This window comes from Protopterus annectens, chromosome 10.part0 (assembly GCF_019279795.1).
Source record: "Protopterus annectens isolate FY-2018-M chromosome 10.part0, PAN1.0, whole genome shotgun sequence".
Lineage (NCBI taxonomy): Eukaryota > Metazoa > Chordata > Ceratodontiformes > Protopteridae > Protopterus > Protopterus annectens.
In genome coordinates, this window is record NC_056744.1 from 993109866 (window position 1) to 993123781 (window position 13916).

Here is a 13916-nt window from a genome sequence, read left to right on the forward strand (position 1 = left end):
TGCACATAGTGGATAGCTAGTGCTTGCTTAGTCATAAGCTTGCATTTATCAATGTGCATTGTAGACTACAAGTTGTTGATTTCTTGTTCATACTCATTTGTGAATGACTGCTTCAATAATCTTGAACATCATTGTATTTTAGTTAGTATTGTCATTGCAGCATTAAAATCATTAAGTACTTCAGTCTTCCTTCTTGTTATAGTTGTGCAAGTGAGGGTATAATTGAACTGTTCCATGTTTTATAGATGTTGATCAATTTAAATGTTTGAGGCACAGTATTGTTTGTAATACGTAAGTGAATATAGCAAAACTCTGACAGGGGAGATATTGCTGACATAACTATACATCTCAGTCAAAATGCTCTGCTTAGGGTTATATACATATTTCCATACAAAAGTCATCAGTTCTGTTTCTTATCTTTTTTTTTTTTTTTTTTTTTACAGGTTTCACACTTACTTTGACATTAGTGCAGGTGCAAATTTTATCCTCGGGGGTTGTTTCTGTTTGATGAGATCAGAAAGTACAGTTGTGTACCTACCATAAATGTAGATGTCCGAACTGGATAGCATCTGCAGTCATAACAAATGGGTTGTCCTGTCGTCAGGCAGCCCTTCGGTCGGCCGGATTCCAAAGTCTGGGTCCGGCTTCGGCTGATGTCGCACTTCACCCTACGTCATCTCTGCTGGTCTTAGGGTATAAAGGCATCAGCCGACGCCATTTTCTTCAGTGTTTCTTGCCCCAGATGCCAGTTGCCCTCTTGGAAGGCTAAATTTTGGATAAATGCCAATGTATGCAGACAAGGTAGAAGGCAAATACAAAAAATAAGCATGTATGTACATATATACAAACAAATACACCATAAGAGACCCCCCCCCCCCCCAGCTAGCTATTAGGAGGGTAAATACCCTAGGAGTACCACAGAGGGGAAGGAGGGTAATCCTGACTGCAGATGCTATCCAGTTCGGACATCTACATTTATGGTAGGTACAAAACTGTACTATGTCCTTCATGGATGCATCTGCAGTCATAACAAATGGGTAGAATACCATAGCCAAACTAGGGGTGGAGGAAGAAAAATTATGGTGTAGTTAGGATCCCTTGCAGTACAGCAGTGGCAAACCCTGCTCGGGATCTTGAGTATAGAGGTAAATTGTAATGCTTGGCAAATGTATGCACGGAGGTCCAAGTAGCCGCCTCAATAATGTCCTTGGTTGCCACTCCTCGTAAGAAAGCTGTGGTAGTGGCTGTAGCTCTTGTTGAATGAGGTCTTATGTTCTGTGGCATTGGTTTTCCATGGTAGGAGTAACAGAATCTTATGCAATTTCCTATCCATTTGGAGATTGTCTGTTTGGAAATTGCTTTTCCTTTCCTTCCTGTTGCATAGGCTACCAAAAGCTGGTCAGTTTTTCTGTTACTTTTTGTTCTGTCCAGGTAGTAGCGTAACTGCCTATGTACATCCAAGATATGTAGCAGTCTTTCCCCCCTGTTCTGTGGGTTGGGAAAGAAGGTAGGTAGGTAGGTGGATTGCCTGGTTTAAAGATACTCTGGATACCACCTTAGGCATAAATCTAGGATTAGTTCTCATGGACACCCTGTCTTGATGGAAGAATAGGAAGGGTTGCACTGCCATTAAGGCCTGTAGTTCGGAAACCCTCCTTGCTGAGGTAATTGCCAGTAGGAAAGCAGTTTTCCATGACAGGTGTTGCAGATCTGCTGTTGCTGCTGGTTCAAAAAGCGGGAGTGTCAACTTTTCTAGCACAAAGTTCAAGTCCCATGCTGGTAATGGAGGTTTCCTAGGAGGTTTTACATTCTTTATCCCTCTGAGGAATTGCCTGCGTAGAGGATGTGAGAAGACAGGTGGATCGAAGCTGTATTCTGCAGAAATAGCTGATGCATGTATCTTGATGGAGGAATAGGACAGGCCTGTATGTAGGAGCTCTGCCAAGTACTCCAGGATGTTAGCAATGTCTATGTTTGACACATCTTTTCCTCTTTCAGCACTCCAAGTGACAAACCTTTTCCATTTTCCTGCATAGTTCCTTCTTGTTGAAGGTCTTCGGGCTTCAAGGATACTGTCTTTAACCCTTTGTGATAAGTCTGGGTTAGTTGTTGTTAAGTGATGTTCCAGGCAGTCAGTTGTAAGGTTTTTAGGTTTGGATGCATGATGTTGTAGTTGTTCTGAGTTAACATCAAAGGTATCAAGGGTATTGTCCACATTATCCTCTGTGACATGCTCCTCAGCAAAGGATACCAGTGTTGTCTTGGCCAATTCGGAGCTATCAGGATTATCCTTGGGCGTTCCTCTTTGATTTTCAGTAGTACCTTGTGCATCAAAGGAAGAGGTGGAAATGCATATGCTATTAGGCCTTTCCAACTGAAGGATAGAGAGTCCACCCTCCATGCCCGTGGGTGGTACGTCCTTGTGCAGAATTTCCTGAGCTGGTGGTTGAGTGGGGATGCGAATAGGTCTATTTGTGGCATTCCCCATTTCTTTGTGATGGCCTTGAAGATGTCTGCTAGGGTGTTTTCTTTTCCTGGCACAAATATTGCCTGTAACTGGATGTTGTAGCTCAGAGCCATGTTCCAAAGGTCCAGAGTCATTCTGCATAGGGGGTATGAATGAGTGCCTCCTTGCTTGTTGATGTACCACATGACTGTGGTGTTGTCTGTCCTTATCATTAAATGGCCTTCTTTGAGGATTGGCCTGAATTTCTGGATTGCTAGTTTTACTGCCAGCATTTCTTTTTGGTTTATGTGCAGGTGCAGCTGGTCTGGGGTCCACAATCCTTGTATGCACTTGTCCAACATGTGCGCCCCCCAGCCTAGGTCTGAGGCGTCCATTGTGATGGTTTGGTTTGCTTGACCGTTGTGGAAGGGCAAGCCTAGGTTTGACTGGCATGCTTGGGCCCACCATAGGAACTCTTGTTTCAGGCATGGGATTAGTGGAATTTCGGTTTCTAAGCTGTGCCTGTGTTGAGACCATAAATTCTTTAGGTACCACTGTAGCTTTCTCATATGCAGTCTGGCATGGGGAATCAGGATTATGTATGATGCCATGAAGCCCAAGGCCTGCAGTATTTTTCTTGCTGTTAGCTTGTTCTTTTTTGTTAATGCCAAGAAGTAGAGAGGAAGTTGTTCTTGTTTTTCTGCAGTCAGGAATGCCATTTGTTTTACTGTGTCCAATTCTGCACCCAAGAATGTTCTTGTCTGGGATGGGATCAGTCTTGACTTTTTTAAATTGACTGTGTATCCCAGGGCTTGTAGTAAGCAAATGACCCTTTGTAAATCTGTTGTCAGCTTGTCTTTGTTGTCCGCTTGTAGCAGGCAGTCGTCCAGGTATGGATAGATTTGGATTCCCTGTAGCCTGCAATGAGCGATTACTGATGCCAGGCATTTTGTGAATACTCTGGGCGCAGTAGATAAGCCAAAGGGCAATGCTGAGAATTGATAATGCTCTGATCCTGCAAGGAATCTGAGGTATCTTCTGCAATTTGGTCGGATGGGGACGTGCAGGTATGCCTCCTTGAGATCTAGAGTCACCAGCCAACACTCCTTGCCCAGCATGGGAAGAAGTTGCTGTAAGGTCAGCATTTTGAATTTTGGAATGATGATGTATGTGTTTAAGACGGACAGATCGAGAATGGGTCTCCAAGTTTTCTCTTTTCTTGGGACTAGAAAGAGTCTGGAGTAAAATCCTTTGCCCTGTTGTTTTACTGGTACTCTTTCCACAGCTCTCATCTTGGTTAGTTGAGCTACCTGGTTTAGAGCTTCTGTTTTTTGAGTTGGAGGTAAGTTTGGCATTCCTCTTTTTACTGGTAAGGTGTGGAAGTGGAACCTGTAGCCTTGGTCTATGGTTTTTAAAAACCACTTGTCTTTTGTGATATAGTGCCAATTTTGTGAAAATAAGGCTAACTTTCCGCCTAAAGGTGCTGCTATTTGCTCCCTGGTAGGCGGTGTCAGAGCCAAGTCACTGTGATTGTCCTGTTGCAGTGGCAGTGGTTGTGTCAGTGCCTCGCTGGTTATTGCCTTGCCACTGGTGTCCTCTGTAGGCACCTCCTCTGGATTGGTTTCTGCCTCTAGAGCGTCTATTCCTGCCTGTTTGAGTCTTTGAGGAGTCTGGAAAGGACCAATTTTTGGCAGGCCAGTTTCTGCTAAACCGAGGGGGCTGAACCTGTAAGAAATCCTTAACTGTTTGTACAGATTTTGCCTTCTCTTCCATTTTCTTCATTACTTGCTGAGCAGAGGTACCAAATAGGCTGTCCTTATCCATAGGAGCATCTAACAGCTTTGCTTTTACATGATCCGGCAGGACCTGTTCTTTCAACCATGCATGCCTTCTTATCACTGTGCCAGTCATGGCTGATCTAAATGAAGCCTCCAGTGCATCATAGCCACATTTTAAAGAATGGTTACTAACCTGCTGTATGTTATTCACCATTTCTAAAACATATTTCTTATCTAAGGATTCTTCAGAGGAAAGTTTCTTAGTTAACTGATCAAGCATAAACTCTTGGTATTGGATCATGTGAAACTGACAGTTTAAAGCTCTAGCTGAGAGAGTAGCAGTAGTGTAAACTTTTTTGCCCCATCTCTCTAATGACCTGGATTCCCTTTCAGAAGGTAGAGGGTTTTTTGTTGAGGTAGAAGCTACTGCCTTAGGCCCCTGGGATATAGTCTCAGGATCTGCAAGTGGGGCCTTGAAAAGGTGGTGATGAGTGTGTGGCACCCTGTAAAATCTGTCTGGTTTGGCAGGGGCTGGGGGTAAAGAATCAGGTGCAGTGCAAACATCATTAAATGCATCATCCACAACAGGCAAAACTGGAGGTATAGCTAAGGGCCTATGTTGTGGTAAGTGCAGAAAGGTCCTAAGCCTTTTTCTTGAATCTGAGAAATCTTGTCCCTGCCATTGGAATTGTTCTCTCATGGCATGTAAGGTTTCCCCAAAGGAAAATTCCTCTGGTGGAGAGGCAGATGGAATGGATTCATCAGCATCGGAGTCTTCATAAGTGGAAAAAGGAGCCTCTGGCTGGTCTGTAGTGTCTGAGTCCTCCGAGGCATCATCAGAGCACTCTGGCTGGGGTGGCTCTGTCCTAGGTCTCTTTTCTGGGGGCTGAGAGGCCCTGTCTGGGTGTGATTGGGATCCCCTAATTAAGGAGATTAAATCCTCTGCCAGAGAAAGCATTTGAGAGCTAGAAGTGTGTCTGTGTGAGGGGGCCTTAACAGGCACTGTTTTAACAGTTTTGGCTGCTTTGGCCCTGGCAAAGGCCTTTATAGACATGGCTGCAGGAGGCCTAGCAGCACCACGTGCTGGGGTAGAAACATCCAAAGGGATGGTGTCAGATAAGTCACTAGAAGCCACAGTAGTAGGCAAAATTTCAGAGGCCAATTCAACTAATGTAGCAGGAGCCTCGGTAGTAGTCATGGATTCGGCTGAGGGTTGACCGGTTTTCTCGGTTTCGGCCGAAACCGAGACACTCGCGGCTTGCTTATCTGTGGTTTCGGCCGAAACCGCGGACCGCGAGTGTCGGTCTTTTTCTTTGCGTTTTTTAACTATTTGGGTAGTCGGATGATCCGACGGCATAATGTACGCAAAATCTGAGCCGAAAAACTGTTCAGCAAACTCCGACCGATGCCTAAGCGTCGCCGGTTGAAGGAAGCACAGGCTAAACAGGCAGCTACGTCGTGGTCTGGGCCTAAACAAGGTAGGCAGTAAGAGTGGAAATCTTTATGAGGTATTTGTTTCCCACAAGTTAAACAATTATTTACTTTTTCTGACATCGGCTGAGGCAAGAAAGAGTCCCCAACGGGGTACTTAGCTTTTTAGAAGTCTTCAAGTAGTATTCGGTAGTAGGAATCTCTGGATCTGACCGACCGCACTTGCTAACAGCTTCTGCTTGGCCACGGCAAGAAAGACTGGAGAAAATGGCGCTGGCTGATGCCTTTATACCAAGACCAGCAGAGATGACGAGGGTGAAGTGCGACATCAGCGGCCGGACCCAGACTTTGGAATCCGGCCGACCGAAGGGCTGCCTGACGACAGGACAACCCATTTGTTATGACTGCAGATGCATCCATGAAGGACATCACAGCCATTACGTGGTTAAGTATTGTGCTGCTTGAAAGGCAGCAATCTTCCTAATTTTATGTGTGTTGGATCTTGCTTTGAGCTAGGAAGTGAGTGTGTGTGCTATCCTTGCTCATTTGCCAAGCCAGGGAATCCTGTGCACACCTCCATCCACCATCTGTAGCTGACTGTTCTCCTTCAGACTCCTCATCTGCAACTGCTGCTGCTGCTAGCCCTTGAAAATGTGGTCCAGCCACTTTCTGTCCCTGTTGAATCTGTTACCTGAGTATTATATTGTGTAACATGGCACAAACTATCATTAGTTCTGCAGAGGTGTCTGGGTCATACTGCAGTGCACCTCCTAATATGTCTAGACAACAGAACCTTGATTTGAGCAATCCAAACACACATTCTATGATATTCCCAGTTTGAGTGTGGGCATCATTGTATCCTTGCTCACTATTGTTGTGGGGGTTTCTCATGGCTGTTATGAGCCAGGGTTCCAGTGGACAACCTGCACCCCCCACTAAATGACCATAAGGAATGTCACCCCTAGCAAAAGTGACAGAGTTCACATTTGTGTCCTTGGCGTAAGTTGTAAAAAAACTCCTGGGTTACCTCCACAGACATTGTAGATGATCCCTTGAACATTACAGATAGTCTGACAGTTTATAGATTGCAAACATTTTCTGTTGATGTACATCCTTCCCTGTTCCCCAGGTGGGGCTTTTATTTCTATGTGTATGCAATCTATGGCCCCCCCATACTTCAGGGATGTGTGCTACTGCATAGAATTCCTGCATCGCTCTTGCTCTCTCCTGTGGGGTTTGTGGGAAACAGATATGTTGTTCCCTTGCATGTTGTAGCAATGCATTTAAAAACTGATATTATATTCTAAAGGCTGTTGCCTGTGACACCTCTAATATATTGGCTTGTGGGTTTCTGGAATGTACCAGTAGCTAGTATGCACAATGCTAAACATACCATTGTTTCTACTGGGATGGGTGCTTCATAATTTCCCTGGAGCATGAAGTAGGAGATGCAGAGGTTGAATATTTCCTCCAGCATTTCCTTGTCCACTCTGTATCTCCACAATTTTTGTTTCATGCAGTCCATGATAGGTCAGATAAGATCTAAATGCTTTTCTTCTTCTTCTTCTCACCGAGGTCTGTCACCAGCAACACACTGATTTAATGCCTGTTGACCATGCAGCACAATACTAGCAGCAATTCCTAACATGCTTTTTTATAAGTGCAGTCGTGCTGTATTTCAAAGAGATTTGTTGTACAATGCAAAGGCCTACATTGAGTGTACATGACTGCTTTCTAGGTTCCTGAATAGCTCCAATATGTTGGATTGGTTAATTAGCATGTACTTTGTCTCCTTATGCTTTCATTAGCATGTCTGCTATTTCCTTTTATTTGGAGTGTAAAGCCACTTAATTAATACCAAATAGCATGCTTTCATGTTGGCATTGCTGCGCTCCAACAACATGATAACTACACTTTTGTATATCTGTTAATGAATCCAGCCCAATGATTTAAACACAGAACAAGTCACAAAAGCAAATTATATCTGGTTCATACAAGCAGCAAATTTCAATGTTGCAACACACCATGGTCTAAATGGCTTAAACAGCCTGTTAAAACTCAATAAACTAAGTGCTTTGTACCCACCTATTTGTTTCTCATTGTCTCTCAGTTGTTTAAATTTCCTCTTCCAAACACACAGTTCATTTAAATGCCCCAAGCTTTCCCATTAAACTTTTCTTGCAAGTCAGTGTATATTTATTTATATTTGTTTACCATGAAATTTTGTCTGGACACATGTCCTTTTTCAGCAGAGACCCAGGGAGAAAAGCTCCACAGACTTTACATGAGTAGAAACATTTGTTAGTAGGTTGACGCTCATATAGTAAGGTAATAACATTTGATACATGGAAGTTATACAATAACAGTAAAAATCTTGAGGTTAAACAATCAAAAGTAATCATCATTCAAGAATAAAGTTAATTAACATGTAGTAAGGTGATATAATTTTCCGTGCATTCATATCTGTGCATCAGTACTTTTGGATGGTTTCAAAAGCACTACTAACATTTCACACACTGCTTATGCTATAGTTTAGAACAAAGTGTAATAATCTTTTCTTAATTGTCTGACTTATTTTCTCAGAAAGTAAGTCGAACAATTTTCCTCAATGCACCAATGTTTCTGGACAAAAAAATTCTACTGACACAAAAACATTTTTCAACACACTGTACATCAGTTTCTATTTCAGTTTTTGCAAGCATACCATCCTTCCACACTTTGCGTTTATTAACAAAACTTCTTTATATTTAGGAAGTTTTAAACCATTATGCTTCACAGTGCATGGGTTTAGTAATAATTTACAATGCAATAATCTACAATTTGCACCCTGAAAAGTCAATTCACCTTTAGCAAGTTCTTCCCACTGCAGCAATGTATTTTCACAAGGCATTTCATTCAGCAGCTATTACTGTCAAAGCAAAGTCCATAGCTTGTAATCACAATTGATAAATACGACATTGCGCTCTCTGTCAGTTATGGCTTCATTCAACAATGTTTCTTGGAAAGGGTTGCTTCCCCATCTCATTTCAGCACACATTCTAAAGTTCACTTTTGTTAGATTTAAAGCAACTCAGCACCATACCTCTCAAACTCTTAGTACAAGAATTCTGGAGAAAGTGAAAAGTAATGGGGGGTGGGGGGCAAACGAGCAAGATTTATTTATTTATTTATATAATCATGAATTCATTTATATTTGTTTACCAGAGCAGTACACTGGATCTCAGTGCAACAGTTGCAGGCACAGCCTGGGTGAATAGGATCACATAAAAAAATGAACAGAACATATTTACAGATGCAAGGATTTGCTAAAAAAAAATATTTTATATATATATATATATATATATATATATATATATATATATATATATATATATATATATATATATATATATATATAAAACATGTATAGATATATACATATTTACAAATGCAAGAATGTCATACAACGTTTAGCTCATGATGCAGTTTAGAATATCAAAACATGGATGGAAAATTGGAATTGTTCAGCAGAGCTTTATGAATAAAATATAGCCATAATGACTGAAATAGCTCATGCTACAGGAATAGCAACATATTATACAGAGAGGTATGAAAATATTAGAAGAGACAAGTGAGAATAGTTGCAGATTCATGGGGAGAAGACCAAGAAAAGGTTAGAGAGGCTTGCAGAGAGAAGAGGAGTAGAAAAAGACAAGTGTGAAAGAGATTCAAAGAAAAGAAGAGGAAAGTAGGATGACTGAGAGGCGGTAAGTAAGGGGATGACAAGCTGAGGTAAGGAAGGGTGAAAAAGGGATAATGGGTTGTGTGAGAGAGATTCAGACTTCAAATAATGTGACCTGAATGAGTGCAGCTGTTTGGGTTGAAGTGTTCCTTGAGCTGTTGTCTAAAGTCCAAGTACTTTTGGCCACCACAGCTTAAGAGAGGAATTGAATCCCATAGTTTAGGTGCTAGGATCGAGAATGCATGGTCAGTGCAATAAAGTTTAGCTTTTGGAGTTAGTAGGGTGGGTTAAGATTGAGGTATACCACTGAGATATATGTGGGGGTTTTGGTAAAAAGTTTGGGAGTGAGAAGGAACAATGCCTCAGGAGAAAGGGCTTTGTGAATTAATGATCCTAGTAGGATACTGGCTCTGAAATATACTGGGAGCCATTTAACTTTGGAGAGAGTTGGGCAGTGGTGTTCATTACTGGGGGAGTTAATAATGAACTGGCAGATTTTATAGAAGTTAATTTGTAAGGTGGCGGCATTTTCCTCTAAGCTTGCAGCTACAATGGGTAGTCCATATCTGAGTTGAGATAAGGCTTGGACAGAAGAGGTGATACCTTATTTTCTCAGAACAGTAGTGTGTTGATCTTTTTGCATGCGCTTTGAATGTATAGTTGAAAGTTAAGAGATTGGGGTCTAGCCAAATGCCAAGGTATTTGAAGGATGTGATAGCATTTGTTGTGGTATTGTTAACATCTTTAATATTAAGGGTACTTTAGCTATGTTTTGGTTGGCTTCAAATAGCATTAATTTTGTTTTTGAGAGATTGGGTATATGTTTATGGCCTATTAGCCACTGGTTGAGGGTTTGGCGGTCATCTTGAAGTTGAGTTTGTATAACAGAGTGGGACCTCAAGTCATCAAAACTTTTAATGTATAACTTTAGCGAAGATAAGTAGGATTATTAGTTTCAAATTTGGATCTGTTTCTAGAATACCAGCTTTTCTTAGTTTATTTTGTAGTAAGCTGCAAATTACTTTTGGTTTGGGACAGTCCGTAAAAATATGCAAAATATCTACAGAAGGGCTCCAACATATATATTGCACAAAGCAGACACATATGGAAAATAGCAAGCTGTCTTAGAAGATGTTACACAGTTTGGTATAGTACAGTTCCTTAAAAGGTACGTACATAACAGCAGGTTTGCAAGTAACTTCCAACAGATCAGCCTAATTTATGCATGTTCTGCATGCTGTCCACAAAGAGAAAACAAAATAGCAAGTTTCTATAATTAAAATTTCTAATGATTTCACAACCTTTGATATTGCCTTCTTTGAAGTCACACTTGGTATAACATTTTAAAAATACTTAATTTTTGTCTATCAAAAGTGGTGTTAAAAAATTTAGATTTTAAAACTGTTCAAATAAGGTTTAACATTTATGGATATCCAATAGCTAGGGAAAAAGATATGCATGCTTTATTAACTGTGCTACAGCTTGTATGTAGGAAGTCTCACACTACTTTATTTTATAACAAGGTTATGTGTTTAAGATCAGTGATGCTGCCTTCTATTAACATGTTAAGCTTACGATCTATTGGTTGGGGAGAATACAAATGTTGCCTAAATACAGGATCTTTATTATTATTATTTTTTTAAAATAGCATAATTGGTGAAGAATTTTTTTAGGCTGGACCATAGCAGTTATAACAGGCTACTAGTCCATATGAAAACATATCCATTCTATAGCCCAGCTACGATCATTAGAATAAATGTTATAGACTTCAGCAAGAGTTTTGATTTAGCCACTAAGCAATACATAAATAAGTCTGGGTATTGTGAGTTCATACTTTTTTTATGCATGGTAGTTAATAGCTTTATGTAAGCAATTCTACCCCATTTTGGAGTTCAGATAAACTTTATTATTTTGGAAGATATCAGTTTAAATATTCTATCATGGATGTGATGGCATGTTGACACTATATAAAATAACAGTATAGGGAAAATTTTCATTTTGACTATGGCTATTTTGATTAAAATGAACATTTTACAACTAAGCATCTTTTAAGATCATACTCAGTAGGTATCCAGCAGTTTAAGATATTGCTTTGACAAAGGTGTGATTTATATTTGGAGACCTTGATACTTGAAATTAGAGTTGTTAGACCTTGAAGGTCTATTGGATTTTATAGGCCATAGTGTTCAATGGAATCAATGCTGCTTTAGTTACATTATTTTTAGTTGGAAATATTGAAAACATTTGTATAGCTTTGTGTATTTAAGGAATGTCTAATGAAGGATGTAAAAGATAAGCAGTTGCATTTTGCACCAGCAGCAGCAAATACCAAAAAATGAAAATTTGAGCTCTTTGAAGATACGTTTTATTTAATAATAATGGCTCTATATATATTAAAATTGGAGTAAGGGACAACCTTACCTGTTACTATATGCAAAGGGAATTACTTTAGACAAACTGATGTTGTTTATGGAGATTTGAGAAGAGGAATATTTATAAAAGCTTTTAATGCATTTGACAAAATATCCAGGAAAATCAAATTTAGACAGTCTTAAGGAGAAAAGAGTAGTTAATCCTATGAGATATCTTATTTTGGCCCTTCATTTTTTAAATATCTGTAATGTTTCAAGTGTTATAGTTTGGTGACTGATTTGCCATTACTGTATGAAACTAGACTGAAATGCCAAAATAATATGTAACATGTTTAAAAGAAACTGATGAGAAATAATAATTTTCAAACAGTTTACTAATACAGTGGCACAGAGATTATCTTGGTTTAAGTGAGGAATAAGTCTATAATTTGATGGATCAGGAGGATCTGAATTTGGTCTTTGTATTAGGCTGGTCCCTTGTTAATATACATTTCTGAAAGCTCATGAATTATTACTCTTCCTAAAATTTATGAACATTTTTTAAGTAACATCTTGAGATGAGTGGTGTAGTAGTGCAGTGGTTAGTGTTGTCACCTCACAGCAAAAGGTTTTCCAGTTCAATTCTCGGCTGGTTTGCCTTCTTTGTGGAATATGCATGTCCTCCCTGAGTTCATGTGGGTTTCCTCGGGGTGCTCTGGTTTTGTCCCACATTACAAAGACATGTGCTTGCAGCATTTCTCCCCGGTCCTCCCTTGAAAATGGGCTCTGTCCCAGTAGGACTTTCTCGGTAAACAAATGTTAAAATAAATAAAACATAACAACAAGCTTCTTACAGAATCCTAAAGGAAGTCATCTGGTTATAGTTTGTCATGGTTGCATGAAACCTGATTGGCATGTCAAAAATAACATGCAACAATAACTTTCAATTAAATATGTGAAATTATATTTTTCAAACAGTTTGCTAATACACTGGCATAGAGCTTGATATCTAGGCTTTATGTTGGTAATACATCTATAATTTAATGAGTTAGGAAAATCTGAATTTGGTCCTTGTATGAGGCTAGTCTTTGGCTAATATAGAAATCTTAACACCTATGGGCACATACACTGTTTAAAATTCATAAGAGAATTTTAGATAACATAGCAACAAATTTCTTAAATAATTCCAAAGGGAAATAATCAGGTCTCAGGGCCTTGCTATTTTTGATTTTTATATTGCTGTGCAAGATTCAATTAGTTTAGCTTTAAAGTATTTCTTAATTAGAAATGATGCAGCTGATTTTTAAGAATCTGAAGCGATTGTTGTATTAAGTCATTTTTACTTTTGCCCATTGGCCAGACTATTCTTCATATTGATCATGAGCCTATAAATGATTTTGTCATTACTGTTTGAAGTTTGGCTAAATAATGCACTCTAATTTCTGATTTCATTATGGTTCTTTGGTACAGCAATAAAGCGTTTCTTTTTCAAGTATGATGGAGTTCCAAAGTTGTTGTCCCAAGTGTACTCAGGTGAAAGCACTTTGGTAGGTTTATGGTACAATAAGTATTTGTTGAAGTGGCTTTCTTCATGCCATATTGCCTCAATACCTTTTTTCTTATCTTTTTCAATGCCTTCAGCACAGACTTTGGCTAGCAGATATATTTCTTTCACTGTTCCAGCATAGAATGCTGAAGAGTAGTAAAAATCACCCTCATTCCATGGAATGTAGGCTTCTGAGATTTGTCTTCGTTCATATGAAAAAATAGTACGATGTTTACCATAAAAACCTAGATGAATTGTAGCAGCCAGGTTCCCCAGAACTTCTACTCCTACATGATCATTAAATTTCATATCAATATCTGTAGAAACCAGGTAATCAACCTCTTTATAAAATTGTTTTGCTGTCTGAGTTTCGATGTTCTTCATTCTCTGAAACAAAATATCCTGCCAACGTTTGTAAGGCTTTGATCTTATAACATGAAGAAACCGATTTTCTTTAAGAGCAATATTAGGAATGTCTTGTGGTCTGTCAGTGAAGATATAGTAATGGACCCGGTGTCCCTGCATGAAGTAAAGTTCAGCGGTTGCAAGAAAATCCTTAAGGAACCTTGTGTACCTGTAGAACAGACAGTAATATATTAGGACGACAGCAAAATATAATGAGAACACTAAAGACTTTACATGA

At 39.6% G+C, this 13916-nt stretch overlaps 1 protein-coding gene across 2 annotated transcripts in view; it reads right to left on the reverse strand.

Annotated features, from left to right (window-relative positions):
• Positions 1-11604: 11604 nt before the first annotated feature.
• LOC122813439 (histo-blood group ABO system transferase-like) overlaps positions 11605-13916 on the reverse strand; it is a 634970-nt gene continuing 632658 nt past the window's right edge. For both annotated transcript variants that reach the window (XM_044085753.1, XM_044085754.1), the window contains one exon: positions 11605-13847. In XM_044085753.1, the coding sequence (XP_043941688.1) occupies positions 13163-13847 (685 nt within the window). In that variant the 3' untranslated portion in view covers positions 11605-13162. The remainder of the gene's footprint in view (positions 13848-13916) is intronic.